General features: G+C 41.5%; 2 protein-coding genes across 5 annotated transcripts in view; one reads left to right on the forward strand and one right to left on the reverse strand.

Moving 5' to 3' along the window:
- bcl2b (BCL2 apoptosis regulator b) overlaps positions 1–18,073 on the forward strand; it is a 33,156-nt gene extending 15,083 nt beyond the window's left edge. The window contains exon 2 of the mRNA XM_007559392.2: positions 15,806–18,073. Within this exon, the coding sequence (XP_007559454.1) occupies positions 15,806–15,943 (138 nt within the window). The 3' untranslated portion in view covers positions 15,944–18,073. The remainder of the gene's footprint in view (positions 1–15,805) is intronic.
- A 5,145-nt stretch (positions 18,074–23,218) lies between these two features.
- The window catches only part of LOC103143028 (5'-AMP-activated protein kinase subunit gamma-2-like), a 30,101-nt gene continuing 26,299 nt past the window's right edge, over positions 23,219–27,020 (reverse strand). For all 4 annotated transcript variants that reach the window (XM_007559393.2, XM_007559394.2, XM_007559398.2 and 1 more), the window contains 4 exons: positions 26,978–27,015; positions 26,752–26,898; positions 26,571–26,664; positions 23,219–24,466 (listed from right to left, as the gene is read on the reverse strand). In XM_007559393.2, the coding sequence (XP_007559455.1) occupies positions 24,435–24,466; positions 26,571–26,664; positions 26,752–26,898; positions 26,978–27,015 (311 nt within the window). In that variant the 3' untranslated portion in view covers positions 23,219–24,434. The remainder of the gene's footprint in view (positions 24,467–26,570; positions 26,665–26,751; positions 26,899–26,977; positions 27,016–27,020) is intronic.

Below are 27,020 nucleotides of genomic sequence, written 5' to 3' on the forward strand. Positions count from 1 at the left end.
CACACACACACACACACACACACACACACACACACACACACACACACACACACACACACACATCCTCTGGGATTTCCCAGTGCAACTAACCACAGCACTGGCCATTAACAAACAGAATGCCATTATTGGCTCCTCTCCATACATACTCTGCTGCCCCCCCAATCACCCCTAGCCCTTCTCTGGAATAAAAAAAAAAAAAAGTGACAAGAGCCAGATGATAGGAAGTAGGTTTCTCTTGTCATCGCTGGAGGTCTGGAGTAAATAATTCTCTGCTCCCCCTCCCCAATGTGATTTTTTTTTTTTTTTTTTTGGCTACAGAGCAAATACCCCACAGGAAATCGGATCTGTTCCTCTCAGCACTGAGTGAGGTCAGCCGCTGCTCAGATATCACTCTGTCTATGTTGTATTGATTGAGTGCTTCCGACGTTTGGTGTCAGGGTCTTTGAGCAAAGACTCAATTAACAGCCAACCAGTGACCATGCAGGTCGCGTACAAAATTCAGCCTGCAGTTACAGTCGACTTTGTGGGACGCTTCTCATGCTTGGGCTCTCGTTCAAGCCGGTGCTGCACGACCGGAAAAGCTTCCACAGCCCTGCTGAAGAAAATCATCCCTGAAGCATGATGCTGCCACCGCCGTGATTTAAATTTAGGATGCCGCAATCGGCGCGCAGTCGCTTTCATTCTCACATTCTCATAAAGGATAGAAAGTTAAATTTGGTTCTCATCTGACCAGAGCACCTTCTTCCGTGAGTGTGCCGTGTCCACCAGTCATGTAGCCATGTGTTATGCCTTTCTATCACCAGTAGGATTCTTCGTGACATTCTTTCACGAAGTCCAGATGTGAGGGGTACAACACTCAACGTTTTCCAGTGAACTGATTCTCCCACCTCAGCTGTGGATCTTCCCATTTTTGGATGAAAGATAGAGCAGTCGTCTATGAGCTGTTCAAAGCTTCATAGATCCTCACAACTTTATTCCTCTCCTGTCAGATGTGTGTCTTGATGTTCATCGTCACTAATGTTCCTTAGGAAACCCTCAGTGGTTTTCACAGAACAACTACAGAGGATAAATAGCAAAAACAGACTCTGGTTGCTGATTAGGCAAATTTTTAAGGCCGTGTGTTGTGCTAGACTTTTTTTGGGGGGGGTGTCAGAGTAAAATGGGGGTTGACACAAAAGTGCCACAGTGTTTCACATTTTTATTTGCTAAAATAATAAAAACCATGTGCAGTTTTCCCTCCACTTTTCAGTTATGCTCCACTTTGGGTCGGTCTGTCACATAAATAAATAAAATACCATGAAGTTTATCGTTATAGCATGACAATATGTGTAAAAAATATATATATAAGGGATATGAGTGATGCCTTCTCGGCGAGGGTGAAATGTGGTGTTGCCAGGGTTTTTTTTATTTTATTTTACCCTAACAGACACATGCAGTCTACCCCAAAGGGGAGAACTTTAATTGGTTGTTGGGCTGTCACAGAAATAATGAAAGATACCTCAAAGAAAATGTGGATCTAAAAACAGAAGGACTGACAGTGAATCTTTTTTCTTCTAAGAACTTGTCATTTCTTTTATTTAGGGTTATATAGTATCAGTCATTTTATGTCAGATAGGATTTATTTTTTATTTTTTATAACGTCAGTATTTATGTCGGGCGCCGTTTTGCTTTATTGGGGGATTTTTTTGACTTTTGTCTAGACAAGGCTCATGTCTGTAAATCTAACCACCAGAACGTTAATCAACTCTGCAAATGATCCTATAAAAGGCCCTTTTTTCTTTAAATCTTTCACGTTTCAAGAGGCTATGTGGTAAAAAGGCTTCAAAGAGTGACACCAGTAAATGTACTTCTCAAGCTTTAAAATCCACAGCATTTCAGTACGCTGATGTTAAAAGAAGACTCCAGTTGGCGCTGTGTCACATTTTTCAGTTCGTTTGTGCGAACCCATTTTCTGATACCGGCAACCTGGCCTTCAGGGAATCCAGGTTTAAATTAAATGAGTCTACATTCCTGCATTCCAGGGTGGAAAAGAGAGAGAAAAATATTCCTGCCTGAAATGGATGGACTTTAGAAGGAGCCTTTGATCAGGGCCGTGGAGTTGGGGGGTGGGGGGGAGGTGAGAGACGGAAGGGCAGGCAATAACTAAAGGCTTATGAAGTTATAAACATGGCACATGGCAATCCCCTTATTCCTTATTGCCAGGTCGAGGCTGATGGCTGCTTTCGTAGAAGAAAAAGTTGAATGGTCGACAATGGGGCTGGCTGGGTAAATGATTATGATTTAATTTGAGTTAATGTTGAAATGAAAGTCAAAAATTAATACTAGAAACTTTGGATGAAAGTTGCTTGTTAAAGTCATCTGACTCGAGCATCATCTGATCCTCAGCTGATCCATCTGCTGATAGACATACTCGTGAAACATCCACATGGGCATTGCACAGCACCAAGTAAAAATAAGCAGGTATACATGAAACCAACTGTTTGGATGAACTGCATAAAATGACAAGCTTTTCATCTCACAGTGTTATATTTTAGATCAGACAGGGTTACCTACATTATATCTGTTTGGAAAACGCCATATTTGGACTCTTTATGTACATCCTTAGTATTTTGAACAAACTTTTCGTGCGGGCTTCATAACTCCAGTTTGTAGGGCGGACGGCTCACACAGACCTTTGGAGATCTGACTCATTTGTCTGTTTGGAAGATTTATTTATGCCATCACTTTATTTTTATATATGATGTCAGCAGATGTTTCCTCAATATTTCCTCATGCTGTTTTTGCCTCATGATGCCATCTATTTCGCGAACTGCACCAGTCCATCCAAACTTCACAGTTGGGTTTGCAAGTTTGCAAACTTCCCCCTATTTCCTCCAAATGTAATTGTGATCATAACGGCCAAACATTTAATTTTTTATTTTTTATTTTTTTTGCTTCATTAGACAAAAGACATCTCCGTGATATGAAAACTGGAATCTATCTTTTTTTGTTGTTGTTGTTGTTGGTTTTAGAGTAATGGCTTTTTCCTCTTCAATTGACCTTTCAGCTCATGTCAGTACACGTCCACAACACAAAAGCCGTATCTGAACAGAATAATGACTGGACAGNATCCAAACTTCACAGTTGGGTTTGCAAGTTTGCAAACTTCCCCCTATTTCCTCCAAATGTAATTGTGATCATAACGGCCAAACATTTAATTTTTTTTTTTTTTTTTTTTTTGCTTCATTAGACAAAAGACATCTCCGTGATATGAAAACTGGAATCTATCTTGATTCGAGTACATTTTACCATAAAAAGTAGAATTTGGGTCTCATTGTCTGAGTACAACCGGGCTGCTGAGTAGTCTCTGATGACATTTTTCCTAGCTCGTGCAAGATAGAGATGTTCTTTTTCAACAAAAGTGACACAGACCTCATTTGCTTTCTGCATATTTTCCCACTGGACGATCACTGTCACAACAGACAAGCTAATTGTAATTCATCAGGTAGGATGTGCTTGTTTCCTTTTGGTCTTTGCACGCAGACAAGGAAGGTCACACAGCTCCGAGCGAGCCAGCCTGTTCAAACAATTCACCCGTTTTTCAAAGCCTTTTGCACAACAGACGCAGCCCTCTGCAAGGCCTCTAAGTCACATTGAACTGGAAATAGCATTCGTCTCTGCGTCAAACTGTTGCTTTGGACTCAGATTGCTTCACTGAAGAGAAATAAACCTCAACTGGACTTATTTTATTACATAATCGTAACGTGTGGCATAAAGCTGAGCTTTTTGCTGGCTTTCTCAGCCTGGGTGACTAAAGCTCACTGTGCAGTTGTTTGTCTCTGCACATCAATGCATTCCTAAGATTCCTCTCCCCCAGCCTAGATGAAAATCAGCTGGTTGCCTAAGAGAGGTCAATGAACTTTTCCCCAGTATTCCCAGCCTTTTATAAAGGAAAAGAGGGGGAAATCTGAGAACCTTTTCTAGAAGAGGCAACAGTCAATCCTAGGACAGACTCGGGATACATGCTTGGATTTCTCATTTGGAGAAAGGCTCTCTGAGAATATCCGTCCCCGCCTCCTCTTTCTTTTAACATTACCTCATTCCTATGGAAGTTAGAGAAGTTTTGTCATGCATTTCGCAACCACTGTCCGACTGTGAGAAAGCTTTCTATCTTGTCTCTCAGCACCATGTCCGTTTTTTTTTAATCTGTCACGAAAACAGGAATAGACACCAAATAAAGTCTCAGAGTCTCATTTCTGTATGTGGCGTTGCATCATCTGTTTGTCAGATATGTCATATGCCTTGGGATATGTGTGTCAGAATTGAAGTGGTGTTTGTTTATGTCCCTTGTTCATTATCGAAAGCTACTGAGTTCAATATCAACGCTGATCCTACAACGGTGACAGTTGATGTCAGATCAATAAAAGGGGATTTCTACAGTCATTTACAAAGTGAACGTTTACGTGCTTGTGAAAACCAGACGAGATATTAGGGAATTTCCCCAAACTCGATCATCATAGGATGTTCATGCCAAGGAATGGCTTTGCAGTGATCTCAGGTGAAGAAAAAAAAATAACTACATCTTAGATGCAACAGTTAAATTGCCCAAGTCAGTTGTGTTAAACAAACAAACAAAAAAAACAATACACTGAACATGTATGGCTTGTTTTTAAGGATTGTAAGAGGAACATAGATTATTTGCAAAATGACAACCAAACAAATATTCTGGAGATCATTGTCTAATTTAGTTTTAGTTACAATCTAGCCGCTTGTAATCGTTGTTGCTTAACTTAGTTGCTTAACTTAGTTCTCAACTGATTAGCTCTTGAAATTAAAGGATGATGTGACAGAAGAAGACAGGGCTGCATGCAGCAGCTGTAAACACTCTTGTTTTGCCACAAAAGGGGCTTTCTGTGTGGCATTTGAATATTCTCTCTGTGTGTTTGTGGGTTTCCCCTGGGTACTCCGGCTTTCTCCCATCGTCCAAAAACAAGGATGTTAGGCTAATCAGCCTCTCTATGTTGCCTTTAGTTGTGCATGCTTAGTTCTGATGGCCTGTTGACTAGTCCAGGGTATACTCAGTGAGATATATTAAATGGTGGATTGAAGAATACATGTTAAAGGACAGTATTTCTTGTTGATCTTCAAGTGGAAATTAATTAAAGTCAGATTTTTGCCTTAAAAATGATACAGATATAATTTTATTTGAAACAAATGTATTTAGATTTGCTTTTGCAATGCAATGTCAACAAACAATATTCTAAATAGGACATGCATTGAACACAAAGTACACACAAATGTATCAAATTCCATTAATCAGTCATTCAGTCTGAAACTCCACAATTTCCAAAATGGCAAAGCCTAAAACAATCATTTCAGCTTCTTGTCTTCCTGAACAATAAATATAAATGTTATAAACATTTTTTCCATAAATCCCGTGTTACTGCTAAATAGTGTCAATTAAAGCTTTGAGTTAAAGCGTCATTATCAAAGCTTAGTAGAAACAGGAAATGTAACGACTTTCATGACACACTGATTCTTATCTATTGTGAAAAACAATATCCTCATCTTTATCCGTCCAACGAAGAAACTTCGACCTGATAAGATTTAATTTCCCTGCACTGCGTTTGCCTCAATTTCACTGTGTTATTGTTCCATAAGATCAGACCAGAACAACAGCGTTTGCCTCAATGCACAATGTTGCTTTTTGTTTAGAGCCAGAGCGTAAAATCACCTAACTCCAATTGTGAAGCAAGGTGGTGAAAGGTTCATGATCTGGGTCCTGTTCACCCTACAGAGTTGACAATGAACTCCTCTGTGTGCCAAGACATTCTGCAGTCTAAACAACAGCAGAAGCTTCAGTTACTTTCTAACATACTTGAAAGTATCAAAGAATCAAACTTCTTGCGGTTCTTAGGTTTTCTGTGTCAGCACAGAAAACCTAAGAACCGCAAGAAGTTTGATTTGGTTTTAACACCGACTTTAACTCCAGAGTTTGCCGGAGAAAGCATCTTTTGTCTGTGACTTTGTGGAACATTTTCAATGACCTCCGCCCGTTCCTCTCTCGACTTCAAAGGCGTTCCTGCGGGAGTCGTACCTCCTACGCACGATTGTTTTCGCTGACATTATCAGACATCTGAGATCGTCTATCTGCCCCCGTCCCAGAGTGTGGTCTCGCTCATTTACATGGGCGCGCAGAGAGCACAGAAGAACCTGAAACCGGGCCCCTGTGTATTCGAGTTACACAAACCGCTCAAATACCTTGCTGCTAAAGCTTTCATTTCGCAGATGACTTTCCAAGACCTCTCCTGTATGAAAGAGGAGACAATGGGAGGCGAGCTTTGATGTTAGGGTACTTTCTCCTCTCCTGACAAGATTAATCCTCACCTGGATGATGTTACATTTACCTTTGTAGGGGAAATTACAGGGGCTATTCAGGAAAAAAAAAAAAAAGGCAAATAAGTCTCATTTCTGTTAGAGTAACTGTTGCTAGTTGTATTACAGATTCTTTGTGTCGTCTCCCTTGAATTTTTGTATATTTAGTCCCATTAAAAGCTCTAATCCTAAAGCATTTTAGGTAAACTCAAATGTGATTGAACAACACAAAGTAGCAAAGGAAGGAAGAAAGGAAAGAAGGGATGAAAGATGAGTCGAGTCAAGTCGTTTGTGTAGTAAATTTCAGCAACATCATAAAAATACAAGAAATGCGTAGCATTACATTCATAAAAGCCTCTGCTGTTGCAAGAGAGAAAGAACATATTTCATGGATACTTATTCATCCTCATTTTTCTCCCTCTAAATAAAATCCAATGTAACCAATTGCCTTCAAAATGTCGCCTACTTTGCAAATAAATTTTGGACCTATTACTTAATGTTGGTACAAATCAAACCACGGTCAAAAGAAAGCTCTGCAATAAACAAACATGTTGGTGGCAGTGAATCATACTGTGGGAATGTTTTTTTTTTTGTTTGTTTTTTTTTCCGTCAGCAGGGACAGGGAAGCTGGTCATAGTTGACAGGAAGGTGGAAGGAGTGAAATACAGTCCGGGGGGAAAAACCAGGTAGAGCATAAATAAAAAGCCTCGATGGCATCTTCCGCAAGGACAACGTCCTTGAAATGTCCCAGTCAAAGTCCAGAATGAGCCGAGTTTGAGCTATTTTTCCAAAGGACGGTTGGAATGCAAACCCGAAAGGCGTGCAGCTGTGACATCAATGAAATGTAGTTGTACAGGGTTTAAGACTGCCACCTCGCCAGTAAGAACTTTGTGTCGCTCTCCACGCGAAACCGCGAAGAAATTCGGCACACGTTTGCAGGCGTGATGTGACAAAACGGGGAAAATGTTCCTTCACATACCAGCACTCTTGCGAGGCACTCCCTGTGAGTCTCGGATGATTTGATTCAAAACAAATAAAAAGTCTCTTAGCTGCAGTGTCCGCCAAACTGTAGCTCTGCCTCTATCTGCCCCCTCTTTTCATGGAATTAGTATGACTACATGCTTGGCTTGCCTCGAGTCTTTCCCTGTCTACGTACACAGACTCTGATCTGACTATACTTGGGTTGGCTTGGTTCTAAACCAGACAATGATGTCATTTGAGCAGCGCTTGGTACAGGAAGTGACTTCACACTGGCTGAACTGTTGAGGTTCCTTCAACAAAGACTGTCTTGCCTGACTGAAAAACCTCTTAAGGCTGAGTAATCCAGTTACATCAGAGCTACTACTAAACATGTCATTTCTATCAAAGAACTCTGTGTTTTATTGTACGAACGTTCACAAGACCCCTCTGTGACTGGTGGTGCTCCCACACATCCCAGTCATGACTCCATATACAGTAGCCGTTTTTGGCTCGCGCTCATACATCTATTTCTGGAGACGTGGCTGTGTGGTCTTGAGGGTCAGCGGATCCTACTTTTAAGGCCTGAGGCTGCGTGCCGCCTTATGGCAGGAAACGAGCCCCTCCTCTGGATTGTGTTTGTTACTGGAGAAGCAATGGGCCACCTGGGAAATCTGATGGTTCCCACGGTCTCCATCTACGGTTCCTGTCAAGCAGAGAGGAGCTCAGCTGAAGGGACTCCCAGGTTTTCTTCATGTGCCAATGATGGGCTTTGTTGTGTGTGTTTTATATATATATATATAGCAAGCCAAAGCTGATAAAGCAGCTCTGATGTGGAGAAGTTTTAACTGGGAGTGTAATCATTAACTTCTTTTCTTCCACTCAATGTTTCAGAGCAGTTCAAAAGGGCCACTTTCAATTACAAAGTGTCTCTTTAAACAAGTGCTCCTTTTTACATTCCCAGTTGCAACATGTGAACAAAACTGACCAGTCTGGAAAGTGTCTCCCACTCCCTTCCTCCCCTTTATTCACATGAAGATGACCAGCTCTTTTTTTTTCTTTTTTTTTTTTGCCTTTCCTTGTTACACTCAGATTAAAGGCTACAAACTCAGATGAGGTCCTCACCCGGCCTTCAAGTGGCAGACATCCTGTCTGTACTGGAAAGCCACTCATGCACTTTAGAGCACACCAGCATCCACGCAAACACATGATGACTCAGCTGCCCTTTTCCACCCTCCCTGTGCTCTTGGACGTCATCTGTGGCCTTTTAAATGGACCGAACAGGAGGAGGTGAGAGGTGTTTTATTAGATTGGGAAGCCCTGAACAAGGAGCTTTGATGAAACTTCTCCGTATTTATAGCGGCGCAGCAGTTGCTCTGCTGTTGAGTCCCTTCCTGTTCCAAGGTAGCCGGATAGGCGGACATCCACCGAGGAGGAAACATCCTCTTTTAGCTGCCATGTGTATTTTTGGGGCAATTTTTTTTTTCCCCTCCTTTTGTTGACAAAAAAGAGGAGGAGTGGAGGATATCGGATTGATTGCAGAAGGAACTGAGTCACGGAGATTTATTGAGGGGGAAAAAACAATTGTCTATTTGTAGTTTATCCTCTTCTTTGACATCTCGGCCGTCTAGAATGGACTGATAATAAATCCTGGGCTTTAATGAAGATCACAGGGAAACCAGGAGAGCAGATTAAACAAATGCCGTTTATTTCCCTCCAAGCAAGGCATTCATTTCTTGCTGCCAAAGATGTTGAATTAAAAATCAGCACACTTAACAAAAATTGATTAGCTCATGACTTTGAGATCCAGGCATGTGCATTGAAGATATCTATCATATGGTAGTGCTCCACAAATTGGAGTACTTAACTCTGTCGTTAACAGTATAAATAAAACAAAGACGATACAGCATCTTTACAAGCATTTATACTCCGGCACCTTTCCAAATTGAAACGGACATTAATGTATCTAGTAGAGATTTTCTGTTACAGACTAACACAAGTGACACATATTTATGGACTGGATGGAAAAAGGATACAAATAAAATCTTAAATGTGAGCCAGACATTTTTTTTCTCAGGTTGTCCAAGTCAGTGGTTTGTAGAACTGCCTTCTGTTTTTTTTTTCTGTGTCAGAGGTCTTGGAAAGTCATACTGTTTTCCTGACATCTGTCCAAAAAGTACAGTGGCTCTGGTCGCCTTTACTGTGTTGGGATTGGATTTTTTTTTTCTACAAGGGGGAAGAATAATGAACGATTGCCTCAATAAAACTCAAAATTGCAACAGCTACTTCTGTTAGTTTGCGTATAGCAACAAATGTGGATGCGTGAGAAGTAATATTTGTTGAACCACTTTAAAACCACGTCTTTACCAGCTTTGCACATCAGACGGTTGATTTTTTTGTATTCTTTTTTACTAAGTAAGCGACTTCTGAATGCAATTGATTGCACTGGACTTTATTCTGTATATGCGGCAGCAGCCATCAGGTCAGGACTCGAACCTGTGACAGGACTAAGGGTCTTGTTTTAACTCTGTGCCATCGCAGCCCCTCCAACAAATTTATATTTTCAGAAGAAATGTAGAAACCATGTGTATTTTTTGTTCTTACTTTTGACAAATATTCACAACTTTGTGTTTATTTCCAAAAGGCCCAAGGCGTGTGATACCTTTACAATATGCTCTATGGATCCGGAGTAAAAACCAGAGTCTCGTGTGTGTGTGTGTGTGTGTGTGTGTAAGGTTACTACTCCTGTTTATCTGGCAGCTACAGACAATGAATAATGGAGACAATAAAAAGCACGCAGTGTCATAAGGAGTGTGGATGATTTACTGGCGATCGTGTTTCATGTTCCAGCGGTGCAAGCTCTCTCCCATGGGAGAGCGAGTTGTTTTGTAAACACACAAATGCTGCCGCTGACGCACATTTGAATATTTATGAGCCTTTAGGGTTGCATCCAGACGTCAAAAAAGCTTCTCCTTTTACGTCTGAATGTAATGACTGTTGGGAGTGTGAAACCTGAGTTTGCAGAGAAACTCAAGAAGCCAGAAAACTAACAAGGTTTTCCATTCCTTATGGTTCACGTCATGGTCTCTCGCTCTTTTTTTTTTCTTTTGCAAAGGCTATTATTTCTTTTATTGTTTCACATGAGGAGAGGTTGGTGCCTTTGCCGAGCGTTAACAGCCTCTAGCACTTCCAATAGGATGTGGAGATTCAATGCAAACATATTGTTTTGGACACCTGTGACTGAAGTGTATACATTGTTACTGTTCCTTGTTTTATATTTATTTGATGGGGTGGCTGCTGAGATATTCTTTAACATAATTCATTTGTGACTTTTTAGAGACTAAAATAAAAATATAATCATGTCACCATGAGCAGCTACTCAGGTAATCTGAATATTAAGGGAAATATTATTAAGTGCACATTAACAACTGTAAAATATGCATTTGCATAAAGGAAACAAGTAAACAAAACAAGCACTGGGCTATTTTTCTGTATGTGCATAAATGCAAGGTAATCGCCTACCACAAAGTGTGAAAACAAAAGCAAAGTGTAAAATAAAAAACTGAAGAAGTCCTGGTTAGAAATGGAGACGGTGTTGTCCAGCTGCGGGTTGAGAGATAAAGGCGGACATCCCTCTTTATAAGACATTTATAAGAACTAATTTATCCTAAATCCAACAATGTTAACTCAATTGTTGACCACTACTGAAACACAAAGTTGTGTTTGTTGTTGGTTTGAAAGTTTGTGATCCAAACGGAAGGTCATGGCTTAAAGCGCCAATAGAACCTCATCGTCTGCGAAAAGCAAAGAGGAGACCCGCATGAAATTCTGTCCACGATTACCTCAAATAGTATCTGTGACGACGGTTCCTACTGGACTCACTGGAGAAGTGACCTTTGCTATGTGAAGAAAATTCTCACGCAGCTCTTGCTCTGGACGTAAAAGGACTGGGTAGCTTGTAAAATGGATCTCAGGACCCCATTATCCAGCAGCACCTCCAACAAAATACATGGGGACACGGTTCTACGCCCTCCCAACGTCAATAAAATGTTTGGACTGCATGTTCAGATCTCCATGACAACCTGTAGATGGCACCGAATCGATTCACCTTGCGTTTACAACTTGCGCCGAGTTGTAAACCCAATGAACATGTTGCAGTTTCATTCATTCCTTCTTCCATTCCTTTCTTGCATTTTTTGTTTTGTTGAACCAAGATAAAATCAAATGAAAAAAATTATCATGCCAATTGGGCGATTAATTAATGGCCATATCCTGCTAAACTGAGCTACTGTATTAGCATTGTCCTCTGGTTTGATCCGTTAACGTTCTTTGCACAGATGATGTGCTGCGCTCCCCAGTGCACTTTGTCACCATTTGGCTGTCTGACCATTGTTTCCACGGATTGCAGTATTGTCACAGGTCAGCGAAGGGCTCTCTGTCCGCTGCTGCAAGCTGTTTTGTGGCTGCTGACACAAGGGGATTCATCGGGTAATGAGTGTTGCAACAAACTCCACCGTCATCTCAAATTTTTATCTGGGGCCAGTCTGTGAAGGGCTCCCTGGGGAATTGATTTATTTGACCTTTTTCAGACAAGCAGCAGCTGACAAGTCGCCCCTCGTGTCTAGTGAGGGATTTCGTTCTTTTTTTTTTTTTTGTAAATGTGCATACGCTATATTGAGATGAAGCTAAACGTATTAATAGATATGTTGATCTGAACTTATGAATTATAAGGACATTAATGCTTTCCTGGCATTTTTCACCCCCCTGTATGCCCCTCTTTGGAACTTCAAAAGGGAGTTTTGTTTGACTCTAATTAGGTGAGAAGAAGTCTCCAAGAAGCTCATTAAAAAAAATCAAAGAGGTGCCGTGGGAGGCAGCATGTGCAATATCGGCCTATAAGTGTCCTGCTAGGTGAATGAATTGAAAATAAACAGAACATGCGGGGAAGCCTGGTACAGTGGCGGATATAGCAGCGAAGCCACAACAGGCTCCTTAATTACAAACTGAACTTTAACCCACATCCCTTTCACTCCGTCTCCTCCAGCCCACAGAAACGTCACAAAACAGGGATGGACACCTAATCATTTTAACAGCTTTGGCAAATTACTGCTTGTGTGTGTGTGTGTGTGTGTGTGCGTGTGTGTGTGTGTGTGTGTGTGTGTGTTTGTTTGCTTGCTTGTTTTTTAACAGAGCTAGACAAGCGCGCAAGATGAATCATTATTATCCGAACAGGTTGAGGGATTACTTTCAAAAGCACAGCGAACACCCCACAGGAACAGGCAAATGTTTGGTATTCCTGTCGCCCCGTGAGACAGCATCCGACCAATCCGAGGAAGAAAATCCCTTTGTGTCCACGAGGAAGACACCAAACAAAACCCAGAGGTGCCGAGCATGTGAAAAACAAATCAGAGGTTAAGGACGAGATCTGTCCCGCTGGTGGGAAAAGCAAATTGTGCGCGGAGCTTCCAGTCTGGGTAACCATGACACATGAGCGGCCTGTTTCCAGCCTGCGGAGAAGTGTGGTGACCCCGTCAACTCCTCACAGCTACGTCCATACGAGCGTCTCAGAGGGTTTCATTGTGTGTGAAGAAAGGGGCGGGATACGAACCTGGGAAGGCATTTTTCTTCTTGGCTTCTTGCTCTCTGTTGGCTGGCTGTGACCTTTTAAAAGCCACTGATCCAAAAAATGAAGACTCTGAAAGGCTGCTGTTTTGGACTCTGTATCCCAAACGCACACCTGCTGCTGACGCTGGCGGGGCTTTGCCGCGGGAGCTTTTGTCGTAATGCAGATGTATTGTCCTGTTCGTGTCCCTGTCAAATTTCAGCGTGCTGTTCTCCACCTGCTTATCGCTGCTTCTTCTTCTTTTCTTTTTTTTCAAAGGCTTGCATTAACATAATGCCCTTTGGTGCAGCAGAAGGAACAGGGACGGAGGAGAAAGGGAAAGCTTCACGGTTTGTTTTGCTCCTTTCTCACATGGTTGCTGGAAACATTGCCGTGTGGGTGAAAAAAAGTTCCAGGAGCTGAAATGGAGCATGTCTCAGTCCCATGATACTCACCTGACATCCCTCCCCTTCTCCTCTGCCTCAGCTTCCCTTCTCTCCCCGGAGTTAGTTTGGAGTCATTACCATCCACGCCCTTCTGGGGCTTTATTCACACTCCCATCACATCTCTGGTGAACCCCTTTCTATAATTGGCCTTCTTTTGTTTTAGACTTAAATAGAATCTATGGCGACTGTCTGGGGCCTCTCAAGGACATTCATCATGAGCTTGCTATTTTGTTGAGCCGAGCTGGTGGTCAGTCACATGCACACATGCTGGATATGAGTTGTATCCTCAGTCGAGTGTCATTTTAGTGAACTAGGTGGGGAAAGTGTTTCCGAACTGAAAGTGGAAACCTAAGATTATCTTCTAATGGATTTAAAATGTACATAATTTTGATTTTGATTTTGGTATATTCACCTCATTTATTTGTTCTAAAAACAAAGCTCAATTTTATGCTTGACAAAAAATAAATTAATTTATTATTTGTAAAGTGAAACATCCATCTATCCATCCATCCATCAAAATAGGCATATGATTCTGTGTCAAATATAACAATAAAAATATGTTACATTCATAAAAAGGTCCTTTAGTGCTTTGTAACGATTCTGCCTTGAAATTGAATGACTTAGTAATGAATGACTTTACATTTTTTTAATTCTTTTATTTATTCTTTTTTTTTCTATTGAAAAAGTCTACCTGGCGTTAACTGTACTTGTTTTAAAGACATACAAACCAATATTCCAATTTCCACAAGCAACGGCACCAACCAGTCTGCAAGTTTGTGAAATTTTCGCCTGTAAAGTATGGCAGCATTGTGCTTGTCAGGAGGGCTTTGTAACTTTTTGCTGCTTTAAATGAATGAAACGTTGATGTCTGACAGCGGTGCACCATCAGTTTGAAGCTGAATGGTTAGCAGTTTGAACTAAAGTGACCCTCATGTATTGATGACTGCTGAATAACGCCGTTCCCTCTGTGGGTGTTAACATGCTGACATTGGTATTTTGCTTGGATAATTAAAAAGACCCTGTTGCAGTTAAAGACACCAGAGGGCCTAAGCTTGCAGGATTCTGCTGATTCTTCCTCCCTTGTGTCATCAGACCCCGGCCTCAGGAATGCCACAGAATGGGAAGGGAAACAGGAAATACTTTTGTCTCCCCACAGCACTTCGGTCTCCTTTTATTAGCGTAGTGCGTTCTTTTTTTTTTTATTTCGTTCTAAGAAATTCTGTGATTCAGCCGTAATGAATGAACCTTCTGGAATAGGGTGAAGAGGGGGGAAAAAAAAAAAAAAAAGTTCTCCCAAGCAGCATAAAACATAATCACTGTAAAGCAAACTGACGTGATTATATTGACAAACAAATTCCCACGGGAACTAACACAGCAATTGTTGCAAAGAATCAAACTTAACAATTCACCATTGTTCACGGACAGGTCAAATTACAGCCGAAAAAGAGAGACATCAGATCCGCTCAGCTGTAACGGCTTGGCCATGTAGCGATTCATGTGGTCGGCCTTGTGACAAAAAAAAAAAATAATACTGAAAGGGTGCTACTGGCATTTCCTCCCTTAAACCTCTGAAATGTAGCCTATTGTACTTTGGTTAAAGATAATCTGCCTTGGAGTGTGTGTTGGACAGCAGAGAGCTTAGCACCATTACTTCCTGTCCAGCTGTTCCTGCCGTCACTGCTCATGAGCAGACGTCTGTATTTCCTCATCTGAGACATGCTGCAGAGGCATCCGCTCCACACACGCACACGCTCTTAATTTGCAGCCTGCTTCTTTAAACCCCGCAGAGAAACAATATATTTTTATGCCGGGGGTGTTATATTGTGGTGACTCCCATGTTTGGCTTGGCTGGAGCCTGCTTCTGGGTATCTCTCTTGGAGCCTGAGCGTAGGCGGGTGTAATGGATCTCTCTTCAAGATGGGTGTAATAACACTCTATTTCCACCCATGTCTGGTAGCGGCAGGGGATTTACCTTTTAAAGGGTAATTCTGAAAAAAAGAAAAGGAAAAAAAAAAGAAATCTGTCTCGCCTACTTTTGTTGCCATTCGTACAAGGACGTTTTGCTTTCCCTGATTATGAAGACTTCTGTTTCACACAAAAGAATTGAATGAAGCACCAAAAAAAGGCAAAAATGCTAGATAAGCAAAACTTGTTCCTATGGGAGTGGATTTGCAGAACTCTAGAGCCGCCACAAACTTTTTTAGAGGGGTGTTATCATGTATTTTCCAGGCGCATAGTGCAATCAAGTAACTGTTTTACCTTCAGTTGTTGGGAAAATGCTTAAAATATATTTCCTCACTGTTGTGCTTTTTTTTTTTTCCTGTAGCTGTATTTAAGTTTGCAACTGAACCAAAGACGATGAGAGCATGGATTGCCTCATGTATTGGTCAAAGTCTTTCATTTTGCATCCGGATAAACCTTCGTATTCTGTTTGTTTCTCTTCCAGGATGCATTTGTGGAACTGTACGACAGACAAAAGGAGTCGGTCTTCAGCTGCTACTGGCCGTCCATCAAGACTGTCTTTGGTCTGGCTGCACTCGGAGCGGCCAGCGTCACCATCGGAGCGTACCTTGCACAAAAGTGAACAGTATCTCTCTCTCTCTCCATCTCCTGACTCCTCCAGGCTCAACTTTATTTCTCAGAACCATCCTCCTCCTCCTCCTTCCTCCTTTTTTTTTATTTTACTTCTTGCGCCTCCTGTTTTCAAAGATGCCCCTGACCCCCTCAGAGACAACCTTCAGACTGATTCTGGCCCTCTTCAAAGCCTCTCTGTGAACGCTTCTTTTCCTCATGCCCCCTTCTGTCAAAACAGACACGAATCAAAAAACAGCAGAGGGAACCAGAGGCGCGGCCCGTAGACGCATTCGAGGAGCAAGAAAACCAAGCTGACTGCGGCTGAGGAGAAAGAAGGAATGCACGTCTTTTTATTTCATTTCTTGCCTGCTTCTGTACTAGTTTATTGCATGAACGTTTGAATGGTAGAGTATAGACACAAGCAGGGTGTGCGGAAGTGTGGGACCTGTGTTAGGAGGGCTCGGTGATGAAGACGCAGCAGACCCCAACGCCCCCACCTAACCTTGCTATAGGATGAAGGACCCAGTCTGAGCTGTGGACTCCAGTTACCTCCCTACAGCCGTCCTTCAAAGAACTTCTGCAGAACAGCTGCTCAGAGTGTGTAATGGAAACAGCTCACTGCAGCCAGCACAGTGTGTGTCTACTGTTTTCACTTCTCACACAGCTCAGGTGAACACATTGCACCACTATACTCTTTCTATCTCTCCCTCTCTCTTTCTCTCTCTGGGTCTGTAATGGAGGAAAAGGAAGCCTGAGCTCAGCTCAGCTGAAAGCTCCTTGATTTTTGTGCTGGGTTTTTATTTTTCTTGCATGCCAAACCAAATAAGGAGGTGTGTGTGTGTGTGTGTGTGTGTCTGTGTGTGTGTGCGTGTTTATGTGTGTGTGTTTTCAAGGAGCATAAAATAAAGCGTGAAGGTGTGTTGCCAAGTGTCCTGAGGGAAACGTGCAGCCGAGCGCACAGAGAGAATCAGTTAGAGGTACAATAAATGTTGCTTTCTTGGGCCTCCGATGTCTAACCAGACAATTTTAAGAGCTCATTCCCTCAAGCAGTGTAATGTGAAGTAGACCACCCGCTCTGTTAGAGTTATAGCTTTACTATTAGCACAAACAACTCAAGAGTTTTGTGACCGCTCGTGGTTCTCCTCACAGACTCCTCTCGGGGTCCGATTGTCTGGTCTGGTCTCGCCCAGGTTTCAGGCGACACGTGTGTCCCTCCAGTTGCTGCCGCCCCGCAGTAACTCAATAATGAATCCGTTCTGACACAGACAGCTGTTGACGTGGACTGACTGAGAAATGTTCTCGCGTGGCCACATGTGACTGGGTGGAAATCAAGTCAAGCAGCATTTCGGTCGTGGACTCCTGGTCGTTGGAACCTGAGCTGTTCCCCCCCTGTCTCCCCACCCTTTTTTCTGTCCGTCCTCCGAAAGCATCCGGGGGATTGATTTTTATTCCTTTCAGCCTGTTTTATTGATGTTTGTCTTGTGTTGCAGTCTGATGGAAAATTCCAAGTCCCCAAAATATTTTGGTTGGACGCTTCTTCCCAGCCTTTTAATGGAGTGGGAATTTTAATTTTCTGTCTTAGAAAATCTCCAGTTTCTTTGTTGCATGGATGAAAGTCAACCGTAACACAATAGATGCCCATGATGTGTAACTGTATTTATAATACGACAGGCTATAGAGAAGAAATAACAATGAATAAAGCTACATTTCTTTAATTTATTTCAAGGTACAAGATTACAGACTTTCAGAATAAAACTAGTCACTTTTCTTTTTCTTTTTCTATGGAATCACACTGTAAACTACATCGTTTCCTGGCTGCTAATATAACAAAGTGTAGAAATTAATCTTTGTGTTGCGTTGATGTCGGCTTCGAGGCTGCTATGCTGTCAAGATTAAAACGATTCCTCACAGCTTAAACTGCCACAACTTCACAGTACACATGTGTAGAGAGCTGGAAACCAAAGTAAACTTGTACTGGTCTTTAATTTAAAGGTATCTGACAGAGAATACTGTGTGCCGTGCAAAACTTTTTTCACATTTTGTCAGAATACAGTCTGTTGTTTTTTTTTGTGTGGGATTTTATGGGATAGACCAAGACAGAGTAGTGCAGAACAAGATATGTAACATTAAAAAAAAAAAAGAAAAGAAAAATCTAAACTGCGGTGTGTGTGAAATTCAGCCCCTTTTACTCTGATGCCAACAAATAAAATACATTGTAATGTCAGCAGCTGTTCTATGAACACACATCACGGAAATCAAGAAACACACCAGAAAGGTCAAAGGTTAAAATGTGGAGAACTTTTAAGCAGGGTTAGCTTATAAGACAGCATTCAAAGCACTGAACGCATCATAAAGCACTCCTCAGTCCATCATCTGAAAAAAGAAGGAGGTTGACGTGAGTGCAAACCTACAAAGATATGGAAGAGCATTAAGCAGAAAGGCACTGAAGAGGCTCACTGTGTGGAAGAGCTGCCGTCAGAGCATCTGTTAGCTGTCCACGCTAAAAACGCTGCCTTTGAGGTAGAGCGACAAGTCAAAAGTCACTGTTGTAAGTAAGCCATGAGAAATCATGTATAAAGTTCTGCTGCGTACAGGAAACAGAAAACATGTGGAAGATGAGACCAAAACTAAACTTCTACAGCATGTGACAAGCTACAGGTGAAGCTAGTTGGGATTGATGGTAAAGCTGGATGGAGCTAGTGTATGTCAATCCTGGAGGAAAGCAGGTTAATACTGGGTCAGAAGTTCACTCTCCGGCAGAACGGCAACACTAAAAGTTGCAGTCAGAGCTTGGATGAACTAGTTTAGGTCATGCAAAACGCTATGACGTCAAAACAATAGCATTAAACAGCAGAGTGGAAACGTTATCCCCACGGTGAAACGTGCTGGGGGCGTTGCATCTGTATTGAGGTTCTTTGACTGAGCTTGAGCTATGTTAAAAAAGGATAAATGGCCAATTGGTAAGATTTTACATGTGGAAAGCTGGTAGAGAGACAAGCTGAAAAATACCTATTACTGCTGGGGAATACAAATGCACAAGACACTTTGAAAACCATGCATCATTTTTCCTCCACTTCCCAATTATGCTCTAATCTGTGTTGGTCTGTCACACAAAATCCCAATAAAATCCATAGAAGTTTGTGGCTGCAATTTTGTCAGAATGTGAAAAAAATAATAATAATAATAATTCAACGCATAGGAATGCTTTTGCAAGGCAGTGTGTCTTCAGCTCAGTGAGAGGTTTCTATGTAGTGTAACTGTACTATAGCCGCTTCACTTTCATCAGCTTCGTGCTCACACAATAACTAATGTGTAAAATGTCAAATGCCAGACCTAAACCTCCTCCTTTTTAACCGCCACGGCTCACAGAGTGATGCGTGTGTTTGTATGAAACAGAGGGCGATTCCTGCGCAGGAATAGGAAGAACTTTTAACAGCAATATACTGTAATTTTTATAACCTCTGTGCATATATGAATGTAGCACTCTTGTCGCTGTCCTGTTTCATTGTCTATAATCTATACAAAAACCTGTAGCACTTATTAAAAGAGAAAGTGAATCGTGTTCCTGTTGTTTACTGCTATATCCACAATAAGCTAGTGGGATCATATTGTTCCTAATAAATCAGATTTCTCCAGCAGATGCAGTCTCGAGCTCCGTGTTGTGTTTGTCTTTATTGATTCTCAGCTGCCTCTCGGAGCGAAGTCAACAAGGCAGAGAGAGAGAGAGAATTAGAGATGCTCAAAGGTGAGGAGCGGCGCATCAGCTACACTCTTTTGATTATCTGTTACATCTATCACAGCCCTGCGTGAGCCTGATCGTGTCAAGGCGACTGTCTCCTTGTGAAGGACTGCAGCAGCAGCAGCAGCGGCAGCGGCAGCAGACATCAAAGCTGTCCCCAAACGCTGCTGCACTTGTCAGCCTTCCCCTCCTCGGCTGCTAAACACCAGAGTGCAGAAATACCCCCCCCCCCCTCTTCACAAATGCCCCCGGGCCAGGTTTTTGTACACCCTCTTGCCTCTGCTCTGATCACACTTGTCTTCAAAGGCTGCGGACCCTCTCGCTGCTCGCTGGAATCTGTGCAGATCATGATGCAGTAAAACCTAATGTTGAAAGAGTCAAGTGGGCACAAGAAAATGAGGGCCAAGCAGAGATTGTGAAAAAAAAACAAAAACTGTGATGGGTGTGTGTGTGCGTGTGTGTGTGTGCAGAAATATCCCCGAGGAGACCAACAGCAGAGGAAAGTTCATTTGGAGTGAAGACGCCCCTCTCCCGCCTTCCATCCCTCCTCCACCTCCTCTCCGGCTCTCACCATGCATATAAAATGCATGACTCGCTCTGAAGAAGAATTTTAAATCAGGTCCTGGATTTTCAAAAGCGAGTCCGGTGTGGGTGTGGATGGTGAATGTCTGGGTATAGAAAGTGAAAAAGATGGGCAGTGAAGAGGAGGAAGATGTGGAGGTTGCAGAGAAGCTTGCCCCCCACCCCCCTCCCATCCCTGCCTCTTCTGCTTTAGGGCTACAAGGTGTGAAGGAGGCTTTCCCAGAGCTCGATATCACAGGGGAGATTGGGAGATCAAAGCAGATTGTCAGGAGGAAGCCTGGTCCAGTTTTACCCCTCATTTGGTAGTCCATCAGATCCTCGCTCCTTTCCTCACTTAAGAGGCCAAATTAACAGCTTTAAAAACTTCCTGCGCAGATTTCTTTAAATAGATTTAAGACACGCCAACATACAACTTGAAAAGCATTAAAATAATACTGACATGTAAATACCGAAAGCGAAAGACGTTTCCCTACACCAAGATAGGATCAGCTACAGAGGCGAGTTTAGTTGCTGAAGGTGTGTACTACAGTGTCACCTTGTGGCTGCTGCTACACACACGCGCACACACACACACACACACACACAAAGCTTGCTTTTTTTTCTTTTTATATTATGACTTTGTATCGACTTCCATAAATTTTAGTAACTGTATTTATGTCCAACCATAATCAGTGTATTCCTAACCTTAGCCAAAACGTGTTAGATGTTAGATGAAATGCTGTCACTAGCATGCTGACTATGACTAGCATGTTGTCTAACATTGACTAAACTTAGTCAATTTTCATCAAATGTATTCAAAATCATTTTAGCTAAAACTTTATCCCTCACGCCATCACTCTAATGTGGTTCAAGTAAATTAATTCATGTATTATGCAAATCTGCTAAAATGCTAACATAAGCGAGAGGGCTATCACTAGGATGTTGACAATGTGTTAAATCTAGCATGGAAGCTTTAGCTTGTAAGCTAAAATGCTATTGTTACCTACACAGATAATTGTCAGGTTGGCCAACATTAATTCACTGTAGAAACATTTGCTTTTAAGTCACAAATTGCTTAAAATGTAGTGATATAAAAGTTCTGCAAGCAACTAAGTTGCTAGCTAAAATAGGATGTTAAATTTAATGTTAAAATAGGATTTTAACTAGCAACTTAGTCATTTCAATATGTTGAGGTTTAGCCTTCATATTAAAAAATGTCTAATATCCTAATAGATCAGGGTTACCTTTACCCTAGTCTCTGGTATACAGTCTTCCTTTGTACCAGAGGTCCCTGCCTTTTCCTTATGAAACACCAATTTATATCTTTAAAGGTGCAATAATATTACAATTTTACTTCTAAGTCTAAAGTATTGCCTCACATATACAAGAAGCATCAATTCTATTAGATCACAAACAGAAAACAGGATTGATGTGAAGCCTTTTTTTTTCTGCAGCATTTTGAATGAATTTCAACTTCATACAACCTAAATGTATCTGTTAAGCTTCTTTTCTCCCGTAGGTTACAAACCCTTTCAATCTTTTAAATTGGCTAAATTATTTGGGTTAAATTCTGATACTAGTCTAAGATGGTCGTTTCTTCTTCAAGCCTCACAAATTCTATCAGTTCTTTTTTGAAGCTTAAACTAAACACTTGCATTGTTCGCATTAGGATAGAGTAAATTATGACAAAAACGACATAAATGTTTCATTTATTTTTATTCAGCACATACAGTCAGCTTGGCACTGTTAAAAGCATAGTCGAAACATGCACCAATGTTTAAGATTACCAGACAGGATCCATACAAGGAGTTTTCTGTCTTCATGTGAAATTAACCCAGATGACAAGAAAAAAAAAAAGTATCCCCCCCTCTCCCCCGTAGGGTTTTGGGTCCAGGGTTAAACCAAACCCCCAACCCTAAGGTTTGGACTTCTCCAAACCAATATGAAAAAGCTGAAATAAACAGAAGTAATATGTCTAATTAGTGTGTCTAGTGGTTAGTATTATACCTCTAAACCAGTTTCTCAATTTCCATCCACAGGCATCACTATCCTGCTTATTTTATATGTATCCATGTTCCATAACACCTGATTGACAGCCACTTTTAACCACTACGCCACGTGATGCTCCAAAACTTTATATTTCACGCAACCATCAGAATTCTAGAACATATTTGTAGAAAAAAAAAATGGTCAAATTTAACTTGTTGAATTGAAATAAATATTGTCTGTTTAACAGCCTCAGTCCAGCAGCATAATAGCCGCCAGTCCTTGGTTTAATCTGGAGGACTACGTGCCATGAGGAGGGCTGAGAGCTCAACGGCTTGCGTTTTGGTAAAGACTTGTCTGCTGTCTGTAGCTGGCGAAGCCTCGGCTCTGTGAGAGAGATGAGGATCCTGATCTCATATAATAATCGTCAGGAGAGAGATGACTGGGGGGAAGGAAGTCTGTGTGGGGTGTCTGCCAGCGCCAGCTCCCTGGCATCGACACCTAAACCGTGTTCAAGCTGTGAAAAGAGAAAACTCTGAGAACACACAGTGTGACATATGTGTCTCCATTAGTTTTTGGAGGCTGGTTAAAAGTTTCTCACCATGAAAAGCTTAAGTTATTGGTGCAGATGACTGTAAGTAAAAATATATACAAAATAATTTGAAATCAGGTTTGGTTAAAATGTAAGAACATAAAAATAAAGGGCATTCAAAACTAAAGAGTACTATTAAATTGTTTTCGATTTAATTTCAAACAAAACGATTGTACTTTTTAGTTTGTGCACATTTGATGTTAATTTTATTTTTCTTTGTATAGAACCTCTATAATACTTACAGTCTGAATGCAGGAGACAGACACCAGTCCACCACCGCAATAGTATAAGCACAGACAAAATACATAGACTGATGTTGTCCAATAGAACTTGCGATACCAAGGATTTAAAATTTCTGCTCCCAGTAATTAAGTACAGAAATCAGCAATGCAGGAAAATGACTCGGCTTTAGAGTACATTCAGTGTCTGTTTATTTTTCTGCAGCCAGAAAAATAGAAAAAGTAAAACAAAGAACATTCATTCTGCTGAAGTGTAGTTTGTCATGCTTTGCACATTTACAGTACGTGTTGATTCAATACAAAGTTTCTCTGTATTAGACATATTGCCACAATATATTTACAAAAATAACATTAAAACTGAAGTATCTTTAGACTTGTTAACACATTCATAAAAATAAAGCTTTCTGTGACATGGTTTCTGAGAACAATCTCATTTACAGAAGACGGAGATGAGTCCTGTTGAAATCCAGATGAAACACACAAGCACGTTTGTGTGACGCCTCCAAACAACTGGGGATACACTGGAAAAATGTCTTTAAACCCCTAAAAATACATTTTCAATCTTATATTTCCATTACAAAAAAACAAAAAAATAAAAAAAAAGCACTCTGAAGTCATGCCGACAGCGAGAAACCAAACCAATGCTCCAAAAATGTTATGCTTCCTCTTCTTGTCTGATCTTCCAGAAATCCTTTCATTCGAACAAGCTTTTTAATAACCCAACTAAAATGAAAGACAGCCTCTGGAGCGTGGGCTTGAAAATGTCAGCTGTGTTTTTCTTTATTGCAGCAACATGCTGAAACTACAGCTTTCATTTGAAACCGTAAACTCAAAAGGACCACAGTGAAGTGGGGCGCGAGGGACGCAAAAAGGCACGGATAATTGGGTGTTGAGCGAAGTTATGTTGGCACTGGCCATTATTCTCCAAATGACAGCAGTCGTCCAATCTCTGTGGGTAGAAATATAGCTTCACAACTGAAATGAGTTGATTTACGGCTACTGAAGTATGAAATGTGACTTTAAATCTGACGAGAGCTGCATGACTGTAACTAGTTGAAGCCCAGGCCCATCAGAAAACATCCTCCACTTCCCCCATATGGTATTCATCTGCAAGTGTTTGCATATACTTTGTAATATATCTTTAATGTGTTTGCATCTGATCAGTGTTTAAACAAACTGGAAGAAAGTAAAGAAAACTCATTCCTCAGTGCAAAAAAAAAAAAAAAACAAAAAATCCACTTCACTCAGCTGCATCAGGCCTTTCAGAGCCGCTACACCCCCGCTGATGGTGATGGTCTCCAGGACTTCCACACCGGCTTCGCACGATCAAACCTTAAACCGTAAGTTCACTCACTTCTATTACAAAAGCTGATGCACCACAAACTCATTCAGTAAGATTCTCCTCCTTACAGGCATCTGCAATGACAACAGCAGAGTAAAGTCAATCACTGCATCAGGCATCCTGTTGTGAACAGCTAAAACTTTTCACAAATTAAGAGCTGTGTAGGAATCGTGCAACAGGATGTCAAAACTATTATGCATTTAAATGTTGGACACACCAGTCAGGCAAAACATAAAAACCACTAGAGTAACATTGTCGCAACGGTGGCTGACAGATGTGCTATGGATTAGATTTTACACTTGGTGGTCTGACTTCTCTCAGAACACCATCTGGATGCCGAAGACATTTTGAAATTTTGAAACTGGAATAAGCTTTTTGTTCTTCGTGGTGTTTTTGGGGAAAGTCCTTGCTTGGTCCCTATGTTTTGTTTGGGCAACATGTTTCTGCACAGATAAACAGGGTGGGGTTCTGCAAAACTAGACCTTTGTGGAGAGAAGACATGATTGAGTTACGCGACCCTGACTTTTATCAGCTGGAACTTTATCACCCAGAACACCTTAACCCTCCAACCCCCTGGGTTGGAGTAAATTAGGCCTCGACTACAAGTGTTACTGCTATGCAGCCAATGTCTAGCAAGAGTGTTGCAGTTTGTGTGTCGCCAACATGATAATAAAAGCCTTCGATTTTCAGCAATAAGACTATAAACTTCTATAACTTGGGTGATGTCACTCCAAGCTCTCACTGGTTTATGCATTTCATGAATTTTCTGACAGATTTGTCAGGAATCCCGATCTGAGCAGAATTGAAGCTCAGATCGGGATAAAAACCTGGACGTCTACAGCCGAGACTTCTGATTCTTTCACATCTGTTACTCTGGGAAACTGCATCACGTTATTTTTATATTCATTCTGCACATTCCTGAAGGATTATAATTTTCTTTTTGTGCTTTGGAAGATAAATTTGCTAAAATATTCTAACAAGGTAGCGATATTATATTGCTTGGCCTCTGGCTGCCGAGACGACCAAAAGCAGACATCTCATTTAAAATATGTTGAAGTTAAAAGTCAAAAGAATATATAAAACTGTAGATGGGGTTAAATTGGGGTAGATGAAACAGCAAAAAATAAAAAATTTAAAAAAGCTACCAAACAGAAATGTTACAACCCTCCTTCAAAAAAACTCCACCCTAAAGCTTCAGGGCAATAAACATTACCACCCTGGGGCTGTTTTCAGCCAACCTAGTCAGTCTTTAACTGCAGCAGATGCGTTGTAAGGACAGATTTGGGAAGTGGGCTTTAAAATGGATTCTGAAAACTACCATGGTTCCTAAAAAAAAATATGTCAGAAAGGGACATAGAGGTTTCCCAAATTTCTGGTGTATGGAAACTAAAATCCAAACAACAATGAAAGACTCAATATGTTCCCACTAAACCCAAGATAAGAAAACGTTTATAGAGGAGTAAAATTTTAAAAACACAACCATAACAGATTAAACATATAAATACATTTAAAAGGTCAGCAATAACACTGTGCATTAGGTCTGATTACACCAAACCTTTCACCCTTAGTGGAGGCCGAAACGCTGCAGTAGGTTGTAAGAACAGTCGATGGATACTGTGTCGAATTTATGAATTAATGAGTGCCTGTGTGTACGTTTTCATCGAAGTGCATCCCACCAATTCTGATCTGCTGGGGGTTTAAGGCCCAGACCCAGAGCTGCCCTGTAGAGCTGGTTAAAACTCAGCTAGCTTGTTATTTTCTACCCAAACACATCAATACCAAACATGCTTCGCATCAAAGAGCCGTCTGCGATAAACAAAACGCAGCCATGGACAGTACAAGCCAAAACCTCCAGGAGCTGAATTTTAAACGCGAGGAATAGTTATTTACCAGGTGAAAAACTAGCAGAGCTCTTTCCTACTGTATGTTTTAGTAAAGTGCAGAAAGTTGATTTCTGTGTAAACAAGCACTGGTGCAGAAAGCATGATCCAGCAGGACAAGCAGAAAGTGGACAAACACCATGCCTTCTGCGGGCTACGATCAGCCACGAGGCAAACGGGTGCTATTCCTACCTGGGGCAGGGTTAGAGGATTGGTGGGTAGGGGGAAGCTCAGGGTCCGGGACAATGAGAGAGAAGGGGGGGGAGGGATTAGGGCTACCAATGCTGAGCGTCTATACCTGCTGGGCTGAGCACCAGTGCCTGGAGGATGTCTGAAAGGGAAATGATGCCCTCGATGTTGGAGCGCTCATCAACCACCACCAGCCGATGAACCTGGAACAAACACAAGAGATGCAACTGAAACCAGTCCTCGAGGTGTTCCTGAGTGGCTAAATGCACAAACGGGTCTTTGTGTCTCACTTCTGCTTTGACTATTCTGTCCACAATGGTCTCCATTGTTTCCATTTTGTGGCACTTAACAACTCCTTCGAAGTACTGCGAGCGATGTTTCAGAGCCTGCGTCACTGTGATGTCCAAGTTATTGTACGTCTTCTCTGCGGCCAAGTTCTGCACGCAGACACAATTACGGCGCGGGTCAGCATGGAGAACTATGCGTTTCTTCAAAAAACAAAGTGTGTAAACTTACAATCACATCGAACTTGGAATAAATATCCACAACTTTGCCTGCA

The sequence above is a fragment of the Poecilia formosa genome, unplaced genomic scaffold, assembly GCF_000485575.1.
Source record: "Poecilia formosa unplaced genomic scaffold, Poecilia_formosa-5.1.2 Scaffold104, whole genome shotgun sequence".
Taxonomy (NCBI): domain Eukaryota; kingdom Metazoa; phylum Chordata; class Actinopteri; order Cyprinodontiformes; family Poeciliidae; genus Poecilia; species Poecilia formosa.